The following is a 26,833-nucleotide window of genomic DNA, read 5'->3' as shown; positions in this document are numbered from 1 at the left end:
AGTCTGTGCCAGATGATGGTCTCTCACACAGTGTCAGGCGATGGCAGGAAGTCCCAGCCCCACTGGCACACAGACCTGGCGCTGGGTGATCCTGCCCAGGTGTAACCTGGCAGAAGTGTCCCGATTACACAAGAAGGAGGCCAGGCTGGGCAACGTTGTCAGTCTTTCTAAACACGCCTGCACTCAACAGACGTTCAAGGGCTGCTGGGTTTCCCAGAGCAGGAACCCTGTGAGAGTGTTCTCTCTCCTTTCCCATGGAGATTGCCATACTGTCCAGGTGGTGGGCACAGCTAGGTGAAGCTGGCAGGGCCCCAGGCACATTGGGTCTCCTCTTCCAGCTAGACAGAGCTCCCCTCTCCCCCTGCCTGCCTTTCCTGGACCCACCCCTAATCAACCTGGGTTCCTCCACTGGCCAGCTCCCTCCCAGTCCACCTCCCAACCCTATATGCTCTCTGGGTTGGAGGTAATATCCGCTTCCCCCTCCCCAACCCTGTACTCCCCCTCCCCCACCCAAGTCTAGGTCCCAAATAACCAGGCCACACAAGAAGGTTCAAGTATCTGTCTCTTCCTTTCACTCTCTCAAAAGAAAAAAATAAATAAATTGCAGAAGGCGGCAGCATTTCCAGTCTTCCCCTGGTTCCCGGACACCCGACCCGACCCCTGCCCCCCACCCTCCCTCCCATATTCCCCACTCCCTAGACCCATCCCCCCATCTCCCCCCAAAAGGAAAACTAAACAAAACAAAACAAAACAAAAAAGCTCCCAGGGGAAAAAAAAACACAGTTAGACCTTCCACTCATGCAAACCGGCAAAGAAAAACAGGTGGGAGTGTGTGGAAGGCAGGGGGACCAGCGGGGAGACCCCTACATATGCCCCCAAGAAACCACCTTTGAGAAGGAAAAAAAAGTGGGAAAAAATAAATGAGAACTGAAGGGCCATGGGGAGTCATGATGGGGGGCAGGGGTGACCCCAGGCCCTGCCTCAGGAGAGAGTGGGGGCCTGCGGCCTGCATCCCCACAGCAGTTGCTCCTTGGGGGAAGGAGGGGCCCTGATTCTGGAGTGTGTGCGGGAGGCGACGGGGTGGGCAAGGGGTGCCCCCGGCAGGGTCAAGTGTGCGTTGGGGGCGGGCAGGGGGCAGGGGTGGTAGAGTGTGGCAGGTCCTTGGAGCCAGGAGCCCAGCTGGCCGCCCCTTCCCCCAGACGCCCGGTCCCTGGGGGATTCAGGAGCCTGGTTCTGGGTGCGGGGAAACATGCAGAGGGGGGTCTCCCCGCTCCAGTGTCGGCTGGATCCGGTCAGAAAGGAAATAAATAAGAAGAGTGGGAAGGGAGGCGAGGGCGCAGAGGGTGTGGGCCAAGCAAGTCCAGACCGAGGGCCCGGGGTCGGGGAGGCAGGGCAGGAGTCACAGTCTCTCTCGGGCGGGAACCCAGATGTAGGGGCCTGAGAGGTCCTCAATGACACGCTTCACCTTGTGGTAGATCTCCTCAAAGCTGTCGCCCTCCACGATGGCTGTGGGGAGGGCACAGGGTGTGAGGCCAGGCCCCTCCAGGGGCAAGGAGAGCGCCCCGGGCCAGCCCTGGCCTCACCTGAGAAGCATTCTGTGAACTCCTGCTCCAGCTTGGTGGCTCTGTCGAAGGCTTTGCGGGCTTGCTCCTCTGTGATTCGCTTGTTAATCTCTCTGTGAAGAGCCAAACAGATGCAGGCCCTTCATCTCCTCCATCCAGAGATGAGAAGTTGCAACCAACATTTTCTCATTGAGAGCAAGGAGTAAAACACTTAAAAAAAAATCCCAGCATCTTCTGGGGCCGCAAGTGAGCCCCCATTCCCCCCTCCACACACAACCTGGACCCATCCCGACCAGGTGCAGCTACTCCAGTGATCTCACTCTTGTAGCCTGCCCCACAGGGAGCATTCAAGCTGGAACTCCCAGCAGCCCCGGGGACCCTGTCTCGCCCCCAGCTGGTGCATGCCCCTGCCCTGGTGCAGCTGGAAGTTGTAGTCCTGACCAACTCCAAGGCCAAAGAGGAGGGAAGGCCCAGGACTCCCAGCATCCTCCAGGTTCCAGCCCTGGGTGCAGATCCCACTCAAGGAAGAATCCAACGTAGAGGCCACAGGAGTAGGGGTGCAGAGGGGTGGCCCCCAGGACCATACTCACAGCACATTCTCCAGGGAGCGGGGGCGGATGAAGATGGCGATGGGGTGCAGGTGGGCCGCCTGCAGCCGCCGCACGGCATTGGCCGAGACATCGAGGATGCAGTGTTTCCCCTGGGGGCAGGCAGGGTGGGCGGAGGGGGACCAGCAGGTGGCGGGAGAGGACGGACAGGGGCACCGAGGCATGGGGACACAGGATGTGGGGACAGGAGGTTGGCCAAGGGGAAGTGACATGGATGTTAAAAGGTGAGCAGTGGAGAGGGTGAGAGCAGGGGGGCGATGACAGAGTGCAAGAGAGAAAAAGGAAAGGGGCATATGGGGTGGGAGGGAGGAAGAGAGGGTGTGTGTGGGGAGGCGGTACATAACAGAGGATGGGATCCCAAAGACAGTGGCAGGGTACAGGCCAGAACGGGGTACAGGAGGCAGGAACCGGGCATGTGGGGCCCGAGAGCCAAGGAAAAGGAAGTAGGATAGAGGGAGGGGGCAGAGGAGGACGGACAGAGGACAGACAGATGGAAGGAACAAGGAGAAACAGATGGGAGGGAGGGAGGCAGATGGAAGGAGCAGCCGTGGGGGGAAGGGCGGCAGGGCAGCGGCAGCGGGGAAAGGAGTCAGCAGCCGAATGTCAGAGGGGAGTGGAGACCCCCGGAAAAGGGGAGAGCAGTGGAGAGGGGACCCGAGGGGCCATCAGGAAGGACAAATTGGCCCATCAGAAAGAAGGCCACGGGGGTAGGAGGAGGGGGCAGAGAGAACGGGGCAAGGAGGGGCCAGGCAGGAGGAACACAGACAGATGGCGGTGGGGAGTTTGGGGCCAGGCAGGTGGGACACAGAGAGCAGGCGACCAGACAGAGTTGCCCAAGAGGAGAGAGGAGGTGGAGGAGCGGAGCGCAGACCCAGCAGGGAAAGAGACAGAGAGAAAGAGAGTTAGAGAGAGCTGGGGAGGGAGGGGTTGTAATGGGGCGAGGAGAGGGCAGGGGCAAGAGCACCAGGCGCCCACCGGCTCCTACCTGCTCCGCCACCTCCCGCACGGACTGGACGCTGGTCCCGTAGAGGTGGCTGTTGTACTGGCCGGCCTCGATGAACTTGTGCGCCTGAATGTCCTTCTCCATTTTCTCCCGGGAGGACACAAAGTGATAATCCCGGCCGTCTATCTCGTACTCCCGCTTGGGCCGCGTCGTATCTGCCAGAAAGTCAGCCGACCCCCGTCCCGGAAGATCTGGCCACTGTCCCTCTTGCTTGCAAACCAGCCTTCCCCCAGTCCAGGCCCCACAGGGAAGGGAACAGGGGGTGCCGGGGATACCAAGGGTTTCGCAGGGCCTCTCTGAGGACCCCTTTCTGCCAAGGCCCACAGGCAGCCCCCCATCATCCCTGTCTCCAGCTACCCCCATGCCTCAGTCACTCACGGGGAACGCAGGATCCAAACTTGTCGGGGAACTCAGAGAGAAGATCATCATTGGCCCGGTCCTTGGTGGGCCCAAGGATGATGATGGGGCGAGCGTAGTGCACTGCAGAGAGCAAGCGCCAGCTGCAGACCCTGTGCTGCCGCAAGGGGCAAGACACTGGGGCAGGGGGAGCGCCCGCAGGATGCAAGGGGAAGGGGAGGGTGGGGCCCAGCCAGGGCTGGGGTGGGGCGGGCTCACCTTCCATCTGTGTCACCGTCTCATAGCTCAGCACAGAGTCTTCTCGACCTGGCAGGAGGAAGGATGTCTGCCAGGGGCTGGGAGACACGGGCCGCAGAGCCCATCTCGCCTTGCTGCCACGTCCAGGGCAGCTCCGCACTACCCTGCTCACCTCCCAGCACCACCACCCTGGTCTTCCTGGTTGACCCCACGTACCCTGTGATCCAGAGCTGGAGCCCCAGTCCTGGGAAGAGAAAGCAGGCATGCGTAGAGGGTTGGTTAAGAGTTGGGGTTCAATGTGCACTCCCTTCTTCCCAGACACACCCCACCTCCACCTACCTTGGCCTTTAACCTTGACCACTCTCGTCGCTCAACCCTGCGAAAAAACACAAAGGGATGGGGTAGGCAAAGGCCCAGCTGCTAACTCCGTTCACAGCAACAGCCTCAAAGCACCTCACAGGGAGGAGGGTTATCTGTCCCGGGGCTCATGGGAGCCACAGTGCCCACGAGGAGGACAGAGGGTAAACCCGTGCCCTGGAACTGGTAGGTGGGGAGCTGAGGAGGGGCACCCACGGCTGTGTTGGGAAGGCCGAGGAGCTCACCGCCGTTTGCTGGGGATGAAACCAATGTCGTCGGTCTCACTGTCAGAGTGGACGCGCCGCGCCTGCCACCACTCCTCGTCGCTGGCGTCGATGACATGCAGCACATCCCCAAAGCGGAAGCTCAGCGCCTGGCTTAGGAAGCCGCAGTCCTTGGTCTTGTCATAGTCAAACAGGGCCCTGGAGGGCAAGCGGCTGCCAGTCAGAGCCACCCCTGAGGTCTGTGGCAAAGCAGGGGCCACAGGGGTATGGCGTGGGGGGGACCCAGCAGCCGCAGGACCCTTCAGTCTCCACTGTAAGACAGCTTTCAGGGTGAGAACTAACCACCCCCTGCAGGCAACAGTTTGCAATCTACCTTACACCTGTGTGTCACCAAGTCACCTTTATGAATCATGCTTACATTTATAAAGAATAAAAAAGTGAGATTGCTTGCACGCAACCTTGGGGTTTCCCTCATCAATACAAGACTGCAGCATTGAGTCGTTAACACCCCTGCCGTCAGACAACAGCACAGCCAACAGATTCCCAGGCCCATTCAGCATCAGCTGGCAGGCAGAAGTCAGTGGCTTTGGGGACAACCAGACAGACCCCAGGAGGGACAGAAGGGCAGAGATCTGGAGCCTGGGACAATGAGGGCACTAAGCAACAGAGAACACTGCTCTGGCAGGATGGACTCCTCCACACCCAGAGGAAAGACGAGGAGGGTTTGGGACCTGTTCAGTGGGACAGCCCTGTAGGATATTCCAGAAAGCAGATGGCCAAAACTGCAGGCTTGCGCCTCTGGGAGGAGGTGGGGCCGGGACTGACGGCCCCGAGTCTGCAAACCGCAAGGGTGCAGCAGGCTGTGTAAGCAGCCGGGAACGGAAAGGAGGGGCTGGGATAACACAAGCTACAGCGTACATGGGGGCAGGAGAGGGCAGTCAGGACTGAAGAGCATGGTCTTCTCCTCAGCCAGCGGGGAACAGTCATCCCTGACAACCCACAGGGTGAGGGGTCCAGAACTTCCCAAAGCTACCCAAATACCCGGATGCACCAGTTCCTTATATAAAACGTGATTTGCATAGAGCCTACCTACGCACACCCTCCCTTAGTCTTTGACTCCTCCCTCATCATAACAACTGATACAGCGTAATTGCTGCTGCAGGTGCACATGCTGTATTGTCTAGGGACTGAAGACAAGAAGAAAGCCCATACAGGTTCATAATGGACATGGGAACTCTCCAGAACTTTCCAGAAAGCTCTGATCCCTGATGGGTTGGCTCCGTGGATGCCCAGTGCCGATTATGGTTCAAACTGTGAAACCTGCACAGCCAAGCCCTTGATGACCACCAGCTAGGCGTCTGGCTGGGCTGAGAACGGCTGAGGAGCGGGGGTGGGAGATGGGCAGGCACAAAGCAAAGGAAGAAAGGATCCCCTGGACCCCTGAGCGGCCCAGCTCAGGAAGCCCCCGACCTGATATAGAAACCCCTCTTGGGGTTGCTCCGCAAGGAGGCAGTCCCTGAGCCCAGGCTGCTGTTCATGAGCTGCTCCCGGAGGTCATGGATCTTGGCCTCGAAGCGGCTGTACTCTGAGGGAAGACCAGAAGGTTCCTGAATTCTGTCCCCACCCAGTCACTCCCGCCCCAGCCCTGCCAAAGCCATCCAGCTGAGGAGACAGGGTTCTGAGATACCTTCTGGCTTATACTGAGCGATGATTGTGACCGTCTGACCTGCGTTCTTCAGGGCAATGGCGGCTTGCTCATGGCTAGCGTTGCGGAGGTCGACACCGTTGACCTAGAGATGGGAGGAGAGGCTGTGGGGTTGGGGACAGGGAGAGACACATCCCAGGGCCAGGTGGAGTAGGAATTAGCCGAGCAGGTGCGCCAGGCTTCATCACCCCCTCCCTGGAATTTGTGAGAGGCAAGGGATGGGGACCATGGTGGGGAGGGGGTGGTCACAAACAGTGGACAGGCCTTCCCTCACCGACAGAATCTGGTCTCCCTTCCGCAGTTCCCCGCTCAGGTCCGCAGGGCCCCCGGCCAGGATGAAGGAGATGAAGATGCCTTCACCATCCTCGCCGCCCACAATGTTGAAGCCCAGGCCGGTGGAGCCCCGGTGGATGACGATCCGCCTCGGCTCCCGGGGTATGTCTTCCTCCCCGAGCAGGTCCTTGGCCACTGGCGAATAGCGCCGAGGGGAAGTGGGGGTCATGGCTGTGGGGTAGTCAGTGCCCAGGTAGCTGCTGTGGCTGATCTCATTGTCCAGGTGCTGGGAGTAGGCTGGGGGCAGACACGGGTGGAAGGACAAGGCAGAAGTGGGCGGAGGCAGACAGCATCCTCTGCTCCACCTTCTCCCTGCCAGACTCAGGTGGCAAAAGGGAAGTTGTTCTGCCAGAGATCCCACAGTGGGGGACCTGGGATCATGGTCCCAGGGGTTAGCACCTTACAGGGACTGGTTCTCTTGGGAAGCAAAGCACTTAGAGACATTCTGTGGGGTGGTGAGGTGCTAATATTCATAGCATGCTTTGGGGGCTTTCTTTCAGTAGTGGGAGAGCTTAGTTCGCGCTATGAATCCATGGAATTTCTCTCTCTCTCTCTTTTTTCCTCCGCTTGCCCACTGACTGAATGGGCTGGCTATTTGAGGACAAGAGTGGCCAGGGTTCTACAAGAGAAATCTAACAGAGCAGCTACTGTGGTCTGGTGCAACTTGGGTCCCTGCCCCTACATCTCTTAGACACTGGCAGTTCTTTCTCAGGCTCAATCAGATTCAAGTTCAAATTCTAAGCAGAGTCAACATCCCAGAATAGTCTCCCTACTGCCTCACTGCAGGCCACAAAGATGTCTGGCTCTGTTAGATCCTGGGATAAGTTTGGTTGCCAACAGCCCGGTCTAGCTACTATCAAGCACCTGTCAGCTTTTCAGTTCAGTTTCCTTTCTTTTATTATTACTATTTTTTAAAAAGATTTATTTATTTATTTTTATTGGAAAGGCAGATTTACAGAGAGAAAGAGACAGAGAGATATCCTCTATCCTCTGGTTCATTCCCCAGAGTCAGAGTCGAGCCAATCCAAAGCCAGGAACCAGGAATTCTATCTGGGTCTGCCACGTGAGAGCAGAGTCCCAAGAGTTTGGACCATCCTCCACTGCTTTCCCAGGCCAAAAGCAGGAAGCAGCCAGCATATGAACCAGTGGAAGTTCAGCTAATTGAGCCACTGCACAGGTTCCTCACTTCAAAGTCAGCAATGATCATTGCCTAAGTTGGGTTATTCATCAGAGAATGCTAACTGAAGATGTGCTAGTTTTCTCAGGGGAACAGGGAAGCATTTGTTGGTGGGAATTCTGCAAAAAAGTGCCTTATGTTCACTACCTTCAGATGGTCTAAGAAAGGTTGTGGGGAACAGTAAAGGTCCGACTTCCTCTTTATCTTCAGAATGACAGGTGCTTGATTCTCCACAGCTACCCGAATATTTGCAAGCATTACTGTGACCTCACAGACCGTAACAAATCCATGGAGCTCTGAATAGCCAGCAGGAGCCCCTGCAGTTGGACTCCCATATAAATTTTGGCTACCTCCCATATAAAAGTTAGACTCTAGTATAAATCTTGGCTACCTCCCTTGCTTTATAAAAGGATGCCACAAGTTCATCTTGGCTCTGTCTCACTCAGGATTTTAAATGGACCTTTTTCCCAAGAAGCCTGAGTTTCCTTCAGAAGGAAAGTTATGGGCCCGGCGCAGTGGCCTAGTGGCTAAAGTCCTTGCCTTGAACGCCCCCGGATCCCACATGGGCGCCGGTTCTAATCCCGGCAGCTCCACTTCCCATCCAGCTCCCTCTTGTGGCCTGGGAAAGCAGTTGAGGACAGCCCAATACTTTGGGACCCTGCACCCGCGTGGGAGACCCGGAAGAGGTTCCTGGTTCCCGGCTTCGGATCGGCGCGCACCGGCCCGTTGCGGCTCACTTGGGGAGTGAATCATTGGACGGATGGATCTTCCTCTGCCTCTCCTCCTCTCTGTATATCTGACTTTGTAATAAAATAAATAAATCTTTAAAAAAAAAAAAGAAGGAAAGTTATGGTATTTAGAAACAGTACCATGTGGAGTAGATGCAACTACTCAGGACACCCACACCCATCTTAGAGCGCCTGGTTCGAGCGCTGGTTGTTCACTTGCTTTCTGCTAATGTACATCCCAGTACTGGCCTAAGTACCTGAATCCCAGCCATTCATACCAGAGACTTGAACTGCATTCCAGGCTCCTGGCTTTGGCATGGCCCAGCCCTGGCTGTGGTGGAGCTGGATTAGGAATGAACTAGTGAATGGAAGATGTCAGTCTCTTTCAATTAAAAATAAAAATGTATAAAGTCTAAAAACACCAGGATTATTAACATGTGATTTTCATATGCATCTACAGCCTGATTTCATATTCAGTAGGGGCAGTCATACTTCATCACTCCTTTCCAAAAATGTCTTAGCTCTTCTCCCACACAGATTCTTCCAGTTGAACTTTAAAATCAACCTGCTAAATTCCCAGGAGGAAAAACAACATTTAAATTCTGATTTGGATTGCATAAAATGTATAGATTAATCTGGGGAGGGCTAAGATGTTTCACACATGAAGTCATTCCAACCAGAAACTGTTTTAGAAGCCTCATCATTTTCTTCCTATAAATCTGATATTTCTTGTCAAGTCTACATTTCCAAGAATTTTATAGAATTGATTTCTATTGCAAAAGGGATTTTCTTACCCATGACATCTTTTCATTGCTGGGAAGCTCCTGACTCTTGTTATTGACTTACATAGAGACACATTCTATTTTTTTTTTTAAGATTTATTTAGTTATTTGAAAGGCAGAGCAACAGAAGTATCTTCTGTCTGCTGGTTCACACTCACAACCCAGGGGCTGGGTTGGGCCCAAGCCAGGAACCAAGAGCTCCACCTGGATCTCACACAATGGGTAGCAGAGGCCCAAGTCTGTGGGCCATTATCCAAGGCTTCCCAAGCCCAAAAGCAGGAAGCACAGTCAGCAGCAACTGAGGCAGGACTCACCCAGCGCTGCAACCTGGGCGGCAGCTTAACGTGCAGAGCCACGACTACTCATGGCCACATTCTTACCCTTCATCTTAGTTGTTTGTCAGTTAATCCACTTGCACTTTAATCCAACGGTCAATAAGGACAATTCTGCTTCTCTCTTTTCAAATGGAACAGCTCTATAGTTGTTTTTTTTTTCCCCGCCAGCTCTTCACCTGCCATCTCTAAAGCAATGATTCTCAAGAGAATCATTTTTGCTGGGGGCAATTCTGTCCTATAATATTTGCCTTGAGTGGAGAGCGGCCAGGGCTGCTGTTTAATTTCCTACAATGAACCAGACCCCCCCCCCCCCAGTTATTATTAGGTTCAAGGTCAGCACTGTAGCACAGCACGCTAACCCCTGACTGTGATGCCAGCATCCCACACCGAGGACTCATCTGAGTCCTGGCTGCCCTGCTTCGGATCCAGCTCTCTGTTAATGAGCCAAGGAAAGCAGCAGAGGATGACACAAGTCATTGGGTATCTGCCACCCACAGGGGAGACCCGGATGGAGTTTGGGCTACTAATCAGCCATAGCCACCAGGACCATTTGGGGAGTAAACCAGCAGGTAAAGGCCTCTCTGTCTCTGCCTTCAAGCTTTCTCTTGTGTCATCTGTCAAATAAATCAAGTTAAAAAAAAAGGGAATAAAATTAAAATAGAGTTACTAGGTTCAAAAACATCAATACTAACAGCACTAAGGCAGCACGTAGCAGAGCTGAGAGGAGGCCCTGCAGCGTCCTAACCGATGAGACACAAGGCCAGAGCTTCCCAACACAATGCCACGGCTCCTTCGGCATAGCTATTCCTGTTCCCAATTTACTAAGTTTTAAACTGAAAATGTTTCATCTTATCAAGTACTTTACCACATCTCTTTGAGACAATCTTGAGCTTTTCTCCATGAACTTGCTTAAGATAATCACGTTAAGAACTCGCCTAGGGCCCGGCGGCGTGGCCTAGCAGCTGAAGTCCTCGCCTTGAAAGCCCTGGGATCCCATACAGGCGCTGGTTCTAATCCCGGCAGCTCCGCTTCCCATCCAGCTCCCTGCTTGTGGCCTGGGAAAGCAGTTGAGGATGGCCCAATGCATTGGGACACTGCACCCGCGTGGGAGACCCGGAAGGGGTTCCTGGTTCCCGGCTTCAGATCGGCGCGCACCGGCTGTTGCGGCTCACTTGAGGAGTGAATCATCAGACGGAAGATCTTCCTCTCTGTCTCTCCTCCTCTCTGTATATCTGGCTGTAATAAAATGAATAAATCTTTAAAAAAAAAAAAAAGAACTTGCCTAGAGGGCCCGGCGGCGTGGCCTAACAGCTGAAGTCCTCACCTTGAATGCACCAGCATCCCATACAGGCGCCGGTTCTAATCCCGGCACCTGGCAGCTCCACTTCCCATCCAGCTCCCTGCTTGTGGCCTGGGAAAGCAGTTGAGAACGGCCCAAAGCCTTGGGACCCGGCACCCGCGTGGGAGACCCTGGAAGAGGTTCCTGGTTCCCAGCTTTGGGTCAACGCAGCACCAGCCATTATAGTCACTTGGGGAGTGAATCATTGGACAGAAGATCTTCCTCTCTGTCTTTCCTCCTCTCTGCATATCTGACTTTGTAAAAAAAAAAAAAAAAAACTCTCCTAGAGCCTGGAGCAGTAGCCTAGCAGCTAAAGTCCTCGCCTTGCAAACATCAGGATCCCATATGGGCACCAGTTCGCATCCCGGCAACCCTGCTTCCCATCCAGCTCCCTGCTTGTGGCCTGGGAAAGCAATTGAGGATGGCCCGAAGCCTTGGGACCCCGCACTTGCGTGGGAGACCCAGACAAAGTTCCCTGTTCCTGGCTTCGGATCAGCTCAGCTCCAGCCATTGCGGTCACTTCGGGAGTGAATCAGCGGACACATCTTCCTCTCTGTCTCTTCTTTTCTCTGTATATCTGCCTTTCCAATAAAAATAACTTAAAAAATTTTTAAGTAAATCTTAAAAAAAAAACCAAAAACGAGTTCTAGGGTCCAGCACCAACACTATGACTCAACTGGTTAGTCCTCCTTTTGCAAGTGCCAGGATCCAAAATGAGCACCAGTGTGTGTCCCAGCGCTCCACCTCCCATCCAGCTCCCTGCTTAGGCAAAGCAAAGGAGGATGGCCCAAAGCCTTGGGACTGTGCACTCATGTGGGAGATCTGGAAGAAGCTCCTGGCTCCTGGCTTCAGATCAGTTCAGCTCTTGTTGTGTGGCCATTTGGAGAGTGAACCAGCAGAGGGAAGATCTTTTTGTCTCTCCTTCTCCCTATAAATATGCCTTTCTAATAAAAAAAAGTAAGCCCTAAAAAAATATTTCCTAATACTAAATCACCTTCAGTTTTCTGAAATAAACCCTACTTTGTGAGCATGTTATTTATTTTTGCAATCTGCCATTTGATTTGCTACTATGTCACTGCACATTTTTACATTTTCATTTAGAAGCAAAATTGATGTCTACTTCTTTCTTCTATGTTTTATGTCATCTTGGCAACCAACTAAAATGGCCTTAACTAACGAAATGTGAAGCCTTTTTCCTTTTTCTATATTCTAAATGGACCTAAGAATTATCAATTCCAGGGGCCTAGTGCTGTGGACTAGCACGCAAAGCTGGCATTTACGACACTGCCACACCATACAGGCACTGGTTTGAGCCTTGGCTGCTCCACTTCAAATCCAGCTCCCTGCTGATGTGCCTGAGAAAGCAGCAGAGGATGGCTCACGTGCTTGTATCCCTGCGCTCATCTGGGAACCCACAGAACCCCAGCTCTGGTCACGATGGCCATCTGAGGAGTGAACCAAGGGATGGAAGATTCTCCCCCTCTCTCTGCAACTCTGCCTTTCAAATAAATAAATTTTAAAAAGAAAAGAAAAAAAAAGATTAGTTCCAGAGCCAGCATTTGACACAGTACTTGAGAAGCCTGCAACCCAGATTGGAGTGCCTGGGTTTGAGCGCCTGATCTAGCTTCCTACTAACACACACCCTGACATGCGGTGAGTAGCTGCTCGAGGGGCTGGGTCTTAGTGAGCTGTGTGGAGCATTCAGAGTGACTTCCTAGCTCCCAGGTTTGGCTTGGCCTAGCCCCAGCCATGGCAGAAATCTGGGGAGCAAAACAGCAGATAGAAGCTTTATCTGCCTCCTTCTGCCCTTCAAAAAAAAACACTAAATAAATTTCTTAAAAAAGAGTGGGGGGGCATCATTGTGATGCAGCACATTGAGCTGCTACCTACAGCACCAGCATCCTGTGGAGGTGAAGGTTCAAGCCCCGGCTGCTCCACTTCCCATCCAGCTCCCTGCTAACGCACCTGGGAAAACAGTGGAGGATGGTTCAGGTGCTTGGGTCCCTGCACCCACATGGGAGAATCTCCTGGCTTCCGGCTCTGGCCTGGCTCAACTCTGGTCATTTAGCCATTTGAGGAGTGAACCAGCAGATGGTAGATTTCTCATTTTGCCTCTCTCTCTCTCCTTTTCCTTTATAACTACCTTTCAACTGAGTATTTCTTTTTTAAAGAATGGCCTATTTTTTTTTCTTTAAGGGTGCAAAAAACTAAAAAACCAGCCCAACAACTTCAACTGGGCCCATGTTTTCTAGAGCAGGGACTGCTAATGATCCTTTCTAGTTCCTACCACAGCAGAGGTGGTAGCTATGGCAACCATGGGACTGCCTGTCAAGCAGGTGGCTGGGCCAGGTCATGGGGAACATCGGGGTTTGGGGAACAGCCACAGGCAGGTGGCTGGGCTAGGTCACAGGGAGCTCTCACAGGTCGTGATGTCAGGTGGAGCGTAGCTGTCACTCAGGTAGGCATTACTGGGCTTGGCCACCTTCAGGTAGACAACATCATATGTGTTCTTCAGGGCTGCCACGGCATCCTCATGCATTACGTCCTCCAGCCCCACACTGTTGACCTGGGGGCGGGGGGAGGTGATGAGCAGAGCAAAGTTCACATACACAACACGGAACACAACACTGCGGTGGCAGGGGCCAGGAGAAACCTCAACCTGCTGGGAGCTGCAAGGGGAGCTGCCGGGGAGGCCGGGCAGCCAGGGGGTGGGGGTTGGGGGCGGTGAGCTAGGGGATAGGGGCTCCTCACCGCCAGGATCTTATCTCCAATCTGCAACCTCCCATCCTTGTGGGCGGCACCCCCTTCAATGATCTTGGTCACGTAGATGCTGTTGTCTCCTGGAATGTGCTGGTTCCCCACGCCTCCAGCAATGCTAAAGCCCAGACCTGGAGGGAGGCAGGGAGGGAGTACAAAGTGAGCATGCCCACCCAGCATCCGCTGCTGGGCACAACATGGGACAAGGCCGGAGGGGAGGCTGCCACCACCTTTGGGCCCCTTGATGAGCTTGATTTCCGTGACCTTCTCAGCAGGGGGCTTCCGGCGCATGACGTAGAGGCGGACGATGGAGCCTGCCTCCTTGAGGGCCTCGACCGCTGCCGAGTGTGTCACCTCACGCACGTCCACTTCATTGACAAACAGGATGCTGTCATTGACCCTAAGGGCAGCAGCAAGAGGGGCCTGAGCGAGGGGCTTCCTGCCGCCCGGGGCCCTCCCTCTGCAGGGCACCAGCATCCTCGTCCCCGTCTCTTCAGCCCACCTGAGGCGGCCATCCTGGGCTGCGGCACCACCGGGAATGATCTTGGTGATGAAAATGGATGGGTCATCCCCGATGTGTGGGTTGTCAGTGCCACCTGCGATGCTGAAGCCCAACCCTGAGTTACCCTGGGAAGAAAGACCAGAGGAGCGTCAGCCACCCCACCCACTTGAGGGTGGGGGGAACAGGGTGTGGGAGCGGAATCAGTTGGCTAGTGGCAGTCAGAGAACGAGGAGGGATGGAGTCACTCAGAAACACAGGCGCATGAAGAAAGTGGGCGCACGGGGAGCCCAGTGGTCTCAATCCTCACCCTTTCCAATGTGATCTCCTCGTATTCCATCTCCCCCTCGGTCCCATTCACCTGCAACTCCAACACGGGACAGAAACACAACCACAGTGAGACAGACATTGCGCCTGCCCGGGTCCTCCCCGTCCTTCTTTCACAGCGGCCTCCCTGCCCTACCCCCTCCCCAAATCTAAACAACTCACATATCCTGGGGCTTCTAGGGTATCTGTGTTGACAATCACAGGGGGGGAATTGGCCTGTGAGAGGAAATAGGAGACGAGCAGCGTCCTGAGCCCACATCCCAGAGGGAGCCCATAACCGAGGGTCCCCGCTGCCTGGCTACCCTGTCATCAGCCTTTTGCCAAGCCCACTCTGCCGCCCCCTCAGGGCTCCTCCTGGACTGGGCCTGGCCCCCATCTCTCTCTCTCTCTCACACACACACTGTGCAGCTCTAGCTCTGCCCGGCCCTTGCATGTGGAAGAAGCTGTAGGAGAAGCAGAGAAGGGAGAGACAGCCAGACGGAGAGGGGAGCAGCAGATGGCGCAGAGTGGAGAGGGAGAAGGGGGAGCTTCTCACCGGATGTAACACCATGGGGTGTTGCATGCCTTATGTGCTACACACATACATCCCAGGGCTCATGTCCACCGGGTCCTGCTCCCCCACCCCCTCCTGTCCCCGTCTCTGTCCCTACACTTCCTACCCCATCATCGTGGATGTCTTCATCATTCCTGCCCAGGTGTACACCTCACCTTCACATACATTTTTTTTTCTGTAATCTCTGCACTCCGGGAATCCGGGGTTCCCCTAGCGGCAGCCACCTCCCTCTCTCTCACCCACCCGCCATCCAATCCATCCCTTCCACCATGTTGCCTAGCAACAGTATCTAAGACCAGCCAAGACCTGGGGAGACCCACCTCCTGGAGGCCCTGTCGTCAGGACAACAGGCAGCGGATGGGGCGTGGCCTCAGTCCACCAGACCCGCCTCGCCCACTCGGACCCCCCCCTCCCCCGCCCCCTTAGCCTGGTGAAGGAAGTCCAGGCTTCAGGGATTTGTGGGCTCAACGCATCCTGAATTGCAGGCCTTCCCCTCGCCCTACGCAATGCAATGGATGGCAGGAAGAGGGGTGGGGGTGGTGAAGAGTGGTGACAGACATCCGGGTCCTAGCTTGTTCCTCTATCCTTTCCCCCCCCTGCCCCCCCCCCCCCCCGCCTTCGGTCCGCAAAGGGTTAAGGAGGGGCGTGCCCAGATCCCTGACGTCAGCCGCCGGGTCCTGGGCTCAGGCGGGGCCAGCCCTAGGCTGGTCCTAGGGGCTTCCCCAATTGCCAGGGCAACCGAAGCCACTTCTCTATGGCAATGCTGGGAGGCCACCCAGAGCCTGTTTCCGGGGTCTGCAACCTGTCTCCTCCTTCAGCCAATATTGATCTGGAGTCAAGCGCGAGGATTCTCCAGTTTCTGCGCTTTCCCTCCCAAGGGGGTCCCTCTCCTGCTATTTCTCAATCCTACAAGCCACCAGTCGGCCATTCTCCAGCTCTGTTAATAGGTTTGCTAGATCTATTAACACCATCCTCCAACCTCACAAATCACAGCTGTTGTCCAACAAATAGCCACTGATTGTCAAAATCTCACCCACGTCTTCCTCCGCCAGCCCATACCCCATCCTCAACGTTCTCTCCCAGCCTCACCCTGGAACCTGCGACCCCACCCTTCACCCCACCACATTCACTACTTCCCACCCCTCAGCCCCTCACCCATAGACCTGTCCCCACCCTTTCCAGCTCCCTCTTGCAACACCAGCCTCCATTCTCCCACCAGCCCCTCCCCCCAGGACCATGGGACCTCATCAGCTGTCCATCTCACCCTGACCACCAATCTTTCACGGCCCAGAGGAACTCTTGCCCCACCTTCTCTCCCTTCCAGCTTCTGTCCCAAATGGCACGTCTTCATTTCCAACCCACTCCCCTATCTCTTCTGCAAACTGGGGCTTCTCTTGTCCCCTGGGGGAGGCCTGGTGCTGAGATCCTCCCACCCCTGCCCCATCCACCCCCTCTGCTTCCCTGAGCTCAGACCCCAGCATTAGCTGCCTGGCAATGCCCCCTCGGCCTCCCAGCCCCATCCCTCATCTCCCCGCTCCCCAGGAACTTAATGGCCACCTAAGTCATCTCAACATTTTTCCTCCTCTCCAGGAAGGCTCAGATGTCACACTGTCCCCAATGCTGGGGCTCACCATCATCAGCTCAATCCGCTGCCCTGATTTAAGTCTCATCCCCACCCCATCCCAGAACCTGCCCCATCCCTAGACTCAGAAACTTCTCCTTCTCTGTGGGAAATGTCAACAACTCCCCCAGCCCCACACCTTCTGAGAAGGTCCACCCTGAGCCCTCAGCAAGTTCACACCTGCCTCCCAAACCCCTCTGAAAGGGGAGACTGCAGCAGAAGGTGCCAAGTGCATGGAGGACAGAAGCCCTCAGAGGCCTGGGCTAGCACCCTGGGGCACAGAGGAGGAGGGCAGACAAACAGGTGGTGGTGAATAATAAGGGGGTGGGGGTAAAAGGGGGTGAGGTGGGAGCCCAAGGGAATGAGAGAAGGGGTGGGGGAAGGTAGACGGTAGGGAAGCAGGAAGTTGGAAAAAGGAGAGTTGGACGGCGGAGGGGCAGCAAAGGCCTTAGCAGGGGCTCCAGGAGAGAGGAGAGAGAGTATGCGTGGGAGGAAGAGAGAGACAGCATCCAGAACCAGCCAGCCAGCAGGGAGCGAGAGGTGGGAGGGGGAGGAGGAGGCGCAGGACCAGAGCGAGGGCTGGGGCAGGGGCCGAGGCCCAGGGGCTCCACCGCATGAGAAGTCTCAGAGCAGACAGATGGAAAGGGCTGGAGACTGGCGGGCAGGCAGGAGGGTGCAGGGAGAGCCAGGCCCCGAGGCGGAGGTGGGGGAGGAGGTGGCCAAGGGACAGGAGCAAATGAGGGCGGCAGGCGCTTGGAACTCTGGACACACGAAACGGAAGCGGAGCTCTGGGGTGTAAAAGAACGAAGAGGGGCCAGGCGTCGTGGGGTGGGGGAAGCCTCCCGGGAAACGCGGGCATCTCAACACCCAGGCGCACCCCCGCAGACACACGCACACACGTTCCACACCCACTCCGGCCGGCCTAGCCTGTTCTCTCTGAGACCAGTGTGGTCGTCCAGCCCCCTCCCCTAAAGCCCCCTCCCCCAGGCCCCAGGAGCCCAAGCCCCAGCCCCGCCCCCACAGTTCTCGCCCTACCGGCCCTTAGAGGGGGTTGCTGCAGCTCCGAGGCTCCAAGGGCCTGCACTGGGGAGGGGGCCGCCAGGGTCTCCTACCTTGAGGGGGGAGAGGTGGGCGTGGCCCACGACCCCGTGGACGGCCTCGAGGTGGGACAAGTTCCTCTCCGCCACGTGCACCAGCTCGGGGGCGTTTACCTGGTTGGGGAGGTGGGCCGGGCTGTGCTCCAGAGGGGGCGTGTCTTCATCTTGGTAGCGGTATTTCTGGGGACAGGGACACAGGCGTCACTGGGGCCGCCACTGGTGCCGCCCGGGTGCCTCCGGCTCCAGGCCGCAGGGCCGCCTGCTCTTCCCCCAGCCCCCCTCCAGTGCAGTGCGGAAGGCCCCGGGGCCTGACCAGCTCCTCCCCCTCCCTCCCCTCCAGCCCATTGGCTCCCCTCTCTCCACCCTCCCCAACAGCCCCCTCTCCCACCAAGGCGTCAGTACCTGTCATCTCCCCAGGTCACTACCCCATTCTCCAACCCCTGCCTCCCGCATCCCGCATCCCGGGGCCCTGGCCTCCAGTCTGGCATACTACCTCCTTTGGCACCCTGTGGCCGCTGCTTGCTCAGGCCTTCATTCAGCAGGCCCTCAATCCTCCGGTATTCTAGCCCCTGGCACTTCCACCCCCATTTTCACACCCCTCCAACTTCCTGGCTACCCCTCCCATCTTAAGCTCACCACCAGGTTCTCCCCTTCCCTCCCCATAGCTCACCTGCTTGCTCCTGCGTTCCATGCCCACCTCCCACCCCTCACTGCGACCTCCATCCCCCCAGCAACTGGCTCTCCAGCACCTTGTAGGCCCAAGGCAGAGGCCACATTCCAGGCCCTTCAACCCAAAGATACCTGGCATCAGCCACCCCCTTCCCACAGCCCCCTCGCCGCCAGACATAACCAGGCTAAGCCTGCCCAGCCCTTTCTTCCCTGGCCCTTAGTAGTTCCCAAGTAGTCAGCAGAGGGGCACAGCAGCCAACCCACACCCCAAGAAGGGCCCACCCACAGCTAGCACATGGGATGCTGGAAGGAGGGGGGCCTGAAGTCCCCTGGGTGGTGAAGTGGATAGAGTGTGGAGACAGCTGGAAGCTCCTGGTCCTCCTCTGGCCTTCTGGAGCCCCAACTCTCCATTCAGTAAACCAACTGCCACTTCAAGGGCTTCCTGTGAGCTGAATATGGGGACACTCGTAAACCGGATTAACTGGAAGCCAGGGAGAGAGGGCAGTAATGAAAGCAGCAGCTCGACCTGGAACCACCAAGGCCTGCCCGCCCCAGAGGCAGACCTTTCCCAACTCCAAGCTCATCGGAACACAGAACGTATCCCCCCACACCACCAGAGCATATTGGGGAGACGGCAAGGAGAACACGGAGAACACCCCAACATTTGGAAGGCAACAGTTGCAAGATCAAGATCAGGGATGATGCCTGATGGATACCAGGGATGAATGAGAGAACTCTTAGGATGAGACCCACATCCAAGTACAGACAAGGATGTAGCAGGACACTGAAGAGGGACATGGCGTGTCAGCAGGAAGACCCGGCCCCCAAGACCAACCAGTCAGGACAGGATAAGCAGGACACACCCTGCTGATATGTACGATGATGCAGAAACACAAGGGCTTGGCAAGGCTGAGTTTGTCCTCTGGCCCCCAGACATGAGGGTCCTGAACTCAAATACACACCACTACAGACAGGCCAGGGGAAAAGGCAAGTGCGTGTGTGGGGGGAGGTGGACAGCACCACAACGGTCCTGGGAACTGAAAGGTGGCTTTCAGCTAGGACACTGTCCCAGAATTCGGGGTCCCCTCTCCTCCACCCACCCACCATGCCCTGCCAAGGAAAGGAGTGAGTGATAGGACCAAAATGTCCAGCTGCAAGCCCTGGCAGTCAGGGGGAGGGTTTCGCCAACTCAGTGCTGGGGGCTCTTGCCTGTACCCCAGGGAGACTCAGACACCCCTCATGCCCCACCCCCATGGAGATGCGGGTGTCGAGCAGGAGGGAGAGTCACTGAGAGACAATCTGAGGACAATGGACAGCCAGGAATGGACACCAAAGTTCCCAGGATGTGGGTGCAGGGGGTTAGGGCCTCTGTTCTGCCCCCTGAAAACCATCCATGTCCATGTAGTAAGAAAGAAGAACAGTCTGGGTGGGTGTGTCTGGGGGGAGATGGGGGGACGCTGAAACTCCAAAGGAGGCACTGGAAGGGTTGTCAGCACCTTAGTCCCCACTTCCGGGCACTGACAGGCGGACCCCCCACCCCCTTCACCCCACGATGGCTCCAGTGCAGCTGCGACGAGTCTGAACTCCCAATACATTAGAGTCAAAGACATGTTTAAGGCCTGGGAGGACACTGCTGCTTCCCCTTGAGTCCCCTCCTCACCAGAGCCCCAGATGCACAAAACGACCTGGAACCGAGGCTTGCACCCCCAACACAGAGGGGCGTGGGGCCAAGTGGAAAGAGGGGCGATCCCCTGTGCCTGTCCGCGACAAGTTGCAACCCCAGAGACCCCACGCCAAGCCCAGGGAAGAGCGGCAGCACTTGAAGCTTTGCACCCTGAGATCTGGGGGGGTCCGGAAAGAGGAGCGGGGCCGGAGCCGTACCGCGGCACGTACCACGCAGAGACACATGGAGGCGAATCTGTTCCGAGCCGACATTGAGAAGGGGAGGGGGACCGAGGGAAGGGGTGGGCGGGAGAGCGAGGGTCCCGGGCTGGGGAGGGGGAGGGGCAGAGGGGCGGGGGCTGCGGCGGCCGCGGCGACTGGAGGCTGCGGCCGGAGGGGGGGGTGAGGCGCCTGCGCAGTACGAGAGAGCGTCACGATGGGAGAGGGGGTGAGGGGAGACCCTCTTAGGCACCAACTTCTCTGGTTCCAGCAGTTCCTCTGTGGATTCCACCTTCCAGAACATACTTCTATTCCCACTCCTCTTCAAACAGAAACGCGAGCCAAATTTACCAGGGGTCCCTTATCCCACCCATACCTACACAGACACACACACACCTAAAAAAATGACCAGGCCCCTCACCATTCTAAAACCTCGCTGGACATCTCATCGCTACTGGACTGCGGGATACAGAGGAGGATGCAGTACATCCGCATTCTAAGAACGCCCAAGGGCCACGCCGCCCCTCCTAGCCCCCATGTTAGGGTGGACAGCATCCTTCCGGACGCCAGAACACCCACTGCCACCGGCATAGCTCGTCTCTGCAGGTGACACGCCCTGATAACCAAACTCTGTTCTCAAATGAATATACCCCTAAAGCTTGCTTGCTAAATCATCTCTGTCCCCCAGCCCAAATTAACCCAAATACCACACTTTTTCTGAAATAAACAACCAATCCTCAAATCTGTCTTGGAAAGGGGGTCCGTCTATCCAAACCCCTGAATCTAATAAGACTCCCATGAGTTTCTAATATCCCAGTCCCCAATGCTACACTGGAAGCCAAATCCAGGGAATTATCCAATCTACCTTACAGCAAATCCTCCAAACGCAATTTGCAATCTCTGCAATTGATTCTCAACCCTAGTAAGACATTTTTTTCAATCTATTTCTTTACCCCTCACAAGCGTGGCTGCCCTCCGCACCTCTCAACACTCTCCCCTACCCCCGTGATCCGGCATTCTAATTTTGTTGGAAGATTTGCCCCCACACCAAAGATCTGGCCTGAGGCTTGCTGTGACCCACACATTTTCCAGAACACCTCCAACTGCCTCAGATCTCTTTAGAGGCTTTCATTGTCTCCCAAACTGAACCAGAAAGCTTCTCTTGCAAGTATTTTCCCAACGAAAGTGCTCCCCCACCATCCAGTTTCTAAAACCCAAAGAGGGGCATCCTCAAATCAACCCTGTGCTATCCATAAAAATGACCCCACGTGGCAGAAAGGATCTTGCCCACGCGAGCCCGATCCCGTTGGTCGGCATCTGTCAGGCGCTCCCCCAAGATGACCCCCAATGTCCTAGTTTTGGGTCCAGATAGAAGGCTTGGGTTCTCACACAGGGAGCCAGGGCTAAGCTTGAATATCCTTCTGGAACAGAAAGTGCGTAGAGCCGGCTTCTCCACTAGTGGGCGCTAGGGCCCACGGAGGAGACCCTTCCCCATCCCCCCCATTTCCTTTTTTCCCTCCATTTTCCGTTTCCCTGTTGCCTGGTAACGCAGCACTCAAGGACTTTGCTGTCGCCTAGCAACCGTCTCCCAGGAACCCAAAGAGCTGAGGTAGGAGGGGTGCCCTGATGAAATCTGAACAGGCCTCCATCTTAGGAAAACTGAGACGTCAGACCTCCGAGCCCCCCCGGATTCTCCCACCCAGAGACCCCCGCCGCCCTGCCCCTTCCTCAGACAACAGCCCCCTCATACCCCGAGTCCTCACGGAACCAGGGGCCCACGCCACGCCCCTGCCGGGTCAGGCTCCCCCAGGCCCCTCCCCCGGCCCGCCTCCCGCGACGGAGTAAGCCAGGCCCCGCCCACCTGCCTCCTACAGGCCCCGCCCCGCCCCGCCCATCCGCTCCCCCGGGCCTCGCCCACACGGTCCTCCGCCACGCCCCGGCCGGCCAATGAACGAGGCCGCCGGCCACACCGCCCCGCCCCCACCGCCTTGTCCGGGCCCAATGAGGACCACCCGGAGGGTTTAACCGCTTCGCCTCCGGGGCTCTGCGCCAACTACCGCCCCCCTCCCGGTTTCTGGCCCCTTTTACCCCCGCCCCCACTAGTTCTGCTCCGCCCTCCGCCACCCTCGCCCGGCCCTCCCGTTCGCCACGCAACTTCAGTCGTCGCCGGTTCCCATAGCAACGGCGGCAGCAGCGCGGGGAGAGGGGGAGGGACGGGGGCGGAGTGGGAGAAAGAGATGCTCAGAGACCGGGAGACGACTGCCAAGAGAGATGGGCGCCGAGGAAGACGAGACGATGGCATATGAAGCAGAGCCTGCACCCAACACAGCGCCCAGCACCCAGCAGGCATCCATAGATGTTCCTTCCACCACTGCGGCACGAGTCTAAATATAGGCAATAAAAGATGGAGGGCTCCCAGACGGGAGTTGAGGAAAGCCTGAGCTCTTGCCACCCCACCCTGCATTCCCGGGTGTGTTGGGGATGGGGGGAGGTGAGTGGCAAGAGCCACGTGCCCCCCGCTGGCTCGTGCTGGGCTGCCCGCCGCTGCCCTGGATAGAGACCAACCACAACTCCCATCACCCCTGTGGCCAGCAGTCCTCTAACACTGAGGGCTGCTGTGCCTCAAGGTCTTATGGGAGTTGGAGTCCCCACCATCCTGAAGCTGACAAGTTTTCCAGGCGGAGGAAAAGCCTGGGTCTCCATGCCTCAGTAAAACCCCAAATGCATAATGGTACTGCCAGCTTTCCTTCTTGCACGGAAGCTCAGCCCTGGGCTTCACAGCAAGATGGTAGAAGTGAGGGACGAAGAAGTCCTCACCCACTCTAGAATACAGACGGCCAAGGCAGGCAACCCTTCACCTTCACCCCCCTTTCCAATCCATGCGCTGGATGTGTGCACCCACACGTTCTGTGCAGGTTTCTGTGTACACCTGTGCACAGAGGTGGGGTAGAGGGGCGCTAAGGCCAAGCAGCAGGCCTAGAGGCAGCAGACGGCTGGAGGAGCCCACAGATGTGAAAGGAAACTGGGCCCCAGAAACCAAAGCACCAGAAGCAGTCTCTGAAACTCCAGGGGCTGGGGGAAGCAGCAGCCTGGGGGAAAAACCCACAGCCCCATAGAATGGGGCACCAGCAGGTAGCCCTGGTGGAGAAAAGGTGGGGTTCCAGACCTCAAGGACATTGCACCCCCCATCTCTTCCAAGCACTCTCGCGTGTGCACATATATGTGTGAATTTGTGACAGGGAACATGTGTGTCCTGGGCTCCCTCCCATGAGAAGATGCAGTTCCCACTAAATATAACCCCCCTCCCCAGCCTGTGACTCACCCAGACCCCGCCTCCCGCGGCCCCCACTTCCTGTCCCACCCCCCAGCCCCCAGCTGCCTGCCACCCGCCCAAGCCTCCCTCCACACACCAGGCACCCAGCTCTCCTGTCCCAGGCTCTAGAAGGCACAGGCATCACACTCTCCACCAGGGGCCAGCTTGCACCTGCTTTCGCCAAGCACCAACCTCGGGGACACCCCTGCACAGAGGCCCACGGCTGCTGGCCCCTCCACCGCCGCCTCTTCACCCCACCAGGCTCCATGAGAAGTCCTTGGGGTGGGATGGAGGAAACCTGTCCACCCAGCTGTCCTCTAACACCTTGATCCCAGGGGTACCAGGCAGTCCTCTCCCTGCTTCCTGCCCAGGTCTGATGGCAGTGTGTGAGAAGATGCAGACACTGGGTACCTGCCTGGGCCACCCCCAAATTCTGCACTATCCACTTGGTCCCCCTCCTCAAATCTCCTCCATCCCCACACCACTCATCCACCTCCCTCCAGAACTGGCAGCTACTGCACGTCTTCCGCCTCCATGGGAGTACCACCAGTCCTGGCCTCACCTGGCCCACTCCCTCAGGTGATAGTGTCCAAACCCAGCTCACTGGCAGGACCCAACTGTCTCATTCCTTAAGCTCAAACCCCAAATTAACAATTCCCTCATATTGAGACAGCAGCCCCAAAGGTATCTACCACAAAACATTCCACAGCCTGGAGGCCCACTCCTTCTCTTCCAGCTGACACCCCCAGACCACGCAGGCACCCACAGCCAGTAACCTGAACCTTCATGCCAGGAGCCCCCTGGAATGGCTAAAGCCCTGTGGAAGCCTGCTTTTCGCCCCCAGGTGGGAAGAGGACACCCCCCATACACACACACAGCCCACATTCCCCCATCCACAAGCAGACCTCCCATGTGAACCAGGCTTCTCTCTAAACAAGTCTCCCTCAAACATCGCCAGTGAACCCCCCAAACCACCAGGCTCCCCAAAACCATGAAATATCCCAAATTTTCCATTTCTCTATAGGTACAGAGGGATCACTCCAGGAGGCACCTGTGGCCAAATTCAACGTTTTCTCAGCTGTGAACCCCAAAACTAAAGCATGGACCCCAAAAGCATCTTACTCGTGATGCTCTCACTCCAGGGCCTCCAGTCCCAACTGAGGCCTGCTGGACCCCTCCCCGTAAACTGTTGCCCTCCCCCCGGCTAGCAGCCCCCGGCAGGCTTACCTTGGTTGTCACTATACAGAGACAGTCCATGTTGGGGGGCCTGGCCGCGGCGGCGGGTAAGGGGCTCTGACTTCATCAGAGTTGCCTTCCTCCCCGTGGTGGGTTCTCACCCCTCCCCCCTCCGCACCCCACTTTTGCAGGGGGGGCCAGGATGGGGGGAGGGGTGAGAGGGGAAGGAGGGGGTTGGAGAAGGAAAGGGTATGGGAGCGTGGGAGGGAGGGAAAGGGGGCCGGAAAGGGGCTCCCCAATGGAGGGGAGGGGGTTTGGGGAGCACACCCCGATTTTCAGGAGGGGCGGGGGCACCGGGGGCTAGCAGCCCCGGAGTTCGGGGGCTGGGGCATGAGCTGGGGTGGGGGAGGGGAACTGGATTTCGGGGAGCCCCAGGGTAGGGGGGGGTCTTGCCAAGCGGCCAGGGGCTAGGGGCCGTGGCGGGGGAGTGGGGTGGGGGGACTGGAGACGGCAGCGGCCAAGGGAGCCGTGGAGCTGAGGAGGGAAGGGGAGAGAGGAGGAGAGAGGAAGCAGGGGGAGGGAGGGAGGGAGCGAGGAGCCAGAATGGGGGGGTGCCTTGGCAGAGTTAACTCCTTCAGTGCCGGCAGGAACCCGGATAATGGGAAAGGAGCTAGAAACCGCTGCTGAGACGCCCTGAAGCCAACATGGAGACCCAGCCAGCCCTCCACAAGGGCAGCAAAGACAAGAAAGGTGGACTTCAGCTCTCAGGGGAGCCAGCGCCCAGAGATGGGCTGGGAGCACCCTTCTAGTTGCTGAAATACTGGAGGGAGGTCATGGTTGGGGCAGGGTGTGAAGTAGGGGCTGCTGAGGGAATCCCTGGGGATCTGATTCTCTCTCAGGAATCACTGCAGGATGCCTGCAAAGTAATTACACCCTGACCCTCCAGGGACTGAAATGGGGGAGGCAGGGAAGAAAGGAGAGGGGGGCAGGGAATAGAGCCTTCTCAGGGAGAGTGTATTCTCCATGTCCCCAAGTCCCTGGGCCACTGACTTGGGATTTTGTCTCCAGGAGCCCTGGGTCTCTCATCTGATCATTTGGGTTCAGCCAGGCTCTACTCAACATCGACCCCAATCCTCACCCACTGTGCTGCCCATTGCCCGCTTGCTCCCACAGCAAGCCAAGAACTCCCTGCAGCCTTACCTGACCCTCGGAGATGGAAGCCTCGTAATAGTCCAGAATGTCTGTCGCAGGAACACAGCCCAGTCATGCTCCCTGCACCCCCTCCTCCGGCCACCATCACCGCCCCTCCAGCCACGCCTTGACCATCCTGCCAGGAGGGCTCCCATGCTGAAGATTGAGCGTGGGGCTCCAGGCTTCCAGTCAACTCTGGACTTCACTCACATGGCCTGCCCTCCCCACCCCGCCTCCAGCCGCACTGACCCTTAAGAAAACTGGGGCTACTCACCCAGCAAGGCCTGGAAGAGGTCACTGTGTAGCACTGCCAGGAGGGGCGGTGCCCACCGCAACAAGGGGGGCGCCAGGAGCCAGAGGACTGACCGGGGAGCTGGGCAAAGGCAAGTGAGGGGAGAGTGGCAGTAGGAAAGGACCAAGACCAATTCACCTCCAGTCCCTGCCCATCCGCCCCACTTTTGTCTGCAGGGCCTCCCCTCCACACAAGGACCCCGATTCTCACCTCTTGGTCTCTGGGACATTGCTCCGTTCTCTCACTGTAATCTCCTTAATCCTCCAGGATTGGAGCTGAGCTGCCTTCTTGGCACCCAGGCCCGGCTGGGAGATAAAGTGGGCAGTGCCTGACCTCACCCCCTCTCCCTCAGGCACCACCACCTGACTTCTGGTCACATCCTTGGCCCTCTGTCCATCCCCTCCCACTCCCTGCCCCCAAAGCCAGCACCACTTAGCAACACTGTAGTAAGAGGCCAAGAAGAGGGGTCTCCCCCAAGGAGAAAGAATAGGACTCAGAGTGGAGGCTGAACTCAGGCCTGTCTCTCTCCCTCCTTTGGGGCTTGACCCCACCGCCTGGGGCTTCCTGGCTGAAGCTAGAGGCAAAGGAAAGGGGCTGGGAGAGGGAGAGTTGGGCGTTCCCATGCAGTTCTCCTCAGGGTCACACACATAAGCCAGTCACCCAGAACAGGGCGGTCTGACAGAGTTTCTGGAAGGACGGAGGCGTTCCCA

At 57.1% G+C, this 26,833-nt stretch overlaps 1 protein-coding gene across 13 annotated transcripts; it reads right to left on the bottom strand.

Moving 5' to 3' along the window:
- Window positions 1-549: 549 nt before the first annotated feature.
- On the bottom strand, window positions 550-26,204 carry DLG4 (discs large MAGUK scaffold protein 4). Of its 13 annotated transcripts, XM_012929718.3 has the most exons (21): window positions 26,106-26,204; window positions 25,841-25,881; window positions 17,716-17,781; window positions 14,493-14,546; window positions 14,314-14,364; window positions 14,007-14,131; window positions 13,735-13,904; window positions 13,499-13,635; window positions 13,169-13,313; window positions 6,328-6,623; window positions 6,036-6,138; window positions 5,819-5,933; window positions 4,370-4,546; window positions 4,107-4,143; window positions 3,984-4,011; window positions 3,789-3,836; window positions 3,552-3,653; window positions 3,156-3,328; window positions 2,153-2,262; window positions 1,584-1,675; window positions 550-1,506 (listed from the first exon to the last, which is right to left on the bottom strand). In XM_012929718.3, the coding sequence occupies exons 5-21, from the start codon at window positions 14,341-14,343 to the stop codon at window positions 1,400-1,402; spliced, it is 1,995 nt and encodes a 664-aa protein (XP_012785172.2). In that variant the 5' UTR covers window positions 14,344-14,364; window positions 14,493-14,546; window positions 17,716-17,781; window positions 25,841-25,881; window positions 26,106-26,204; the 3' UTR covers window positions 550-1,399. The 13 variants fall into 13 exon arrangements, 12 of the variants coding, with proteins under 12 accessions (XP_012785172.2, XP_058531930.1, XP_004594886.1 ...); XM_058675947.1 differs by lacking the exons at window positions 25,841-25,881; window positions 26,106-26,204 and adding an exon at window positions 24,692-25,087 and having other exon boundaries at window positions 17,617-17,781; XM_004594829.4 differs by lacking the exons at window positions 25,841-25,881; window positions 26,106-26,204 and adding an exon at window positions 24,692-25,086.
- Between the last annotated feature and the right edge of the window lie 629 nt (window positions 26,205-26,833).

The sequence above is a fragment of the Ochotona princeps genome, chromosome 17 (assembly GCF_030435755.1).
Source record: "Ochotona princeps isolate mOchPri1 chromosome 17, mOchPri1.hap1, whole genome shotgun sequence".
Classification (NCBI taxonomy): Eukaryota; Metazoa; Chordata; class Mammalia; order Lagomorpha; family Ochotonidae; genus Ochotona; species Ochotona princeps.
This window is presented reverse-complemented; position numbering and strand designations above follow the sequence as displayed.

Excerpts from the sequence above, each read along its gene's own strand:
- DLG4 (XM_058675945.1), bottom strand. The coding sequence starts at position 24,721 with ATGGACTGTCTCTGTATAGTGACAACCAAG. Across the intron at positions 3,837-3,983 it reads CTCCAGCTCTGGATCACAGG|GTCGAGAAGACTCTGTGCTG; the intron begins GTACGTGGGGTC and ends TCCTCCTGCCAG. Across the intron at positions 3,329-3,551 it reads GTTTGGATCCTGCGTTCCCC|ATACGACGCGGCCCAAGCGG; the intron begins GTGAGTGACTGA and ends ACTTTCTGGCAG.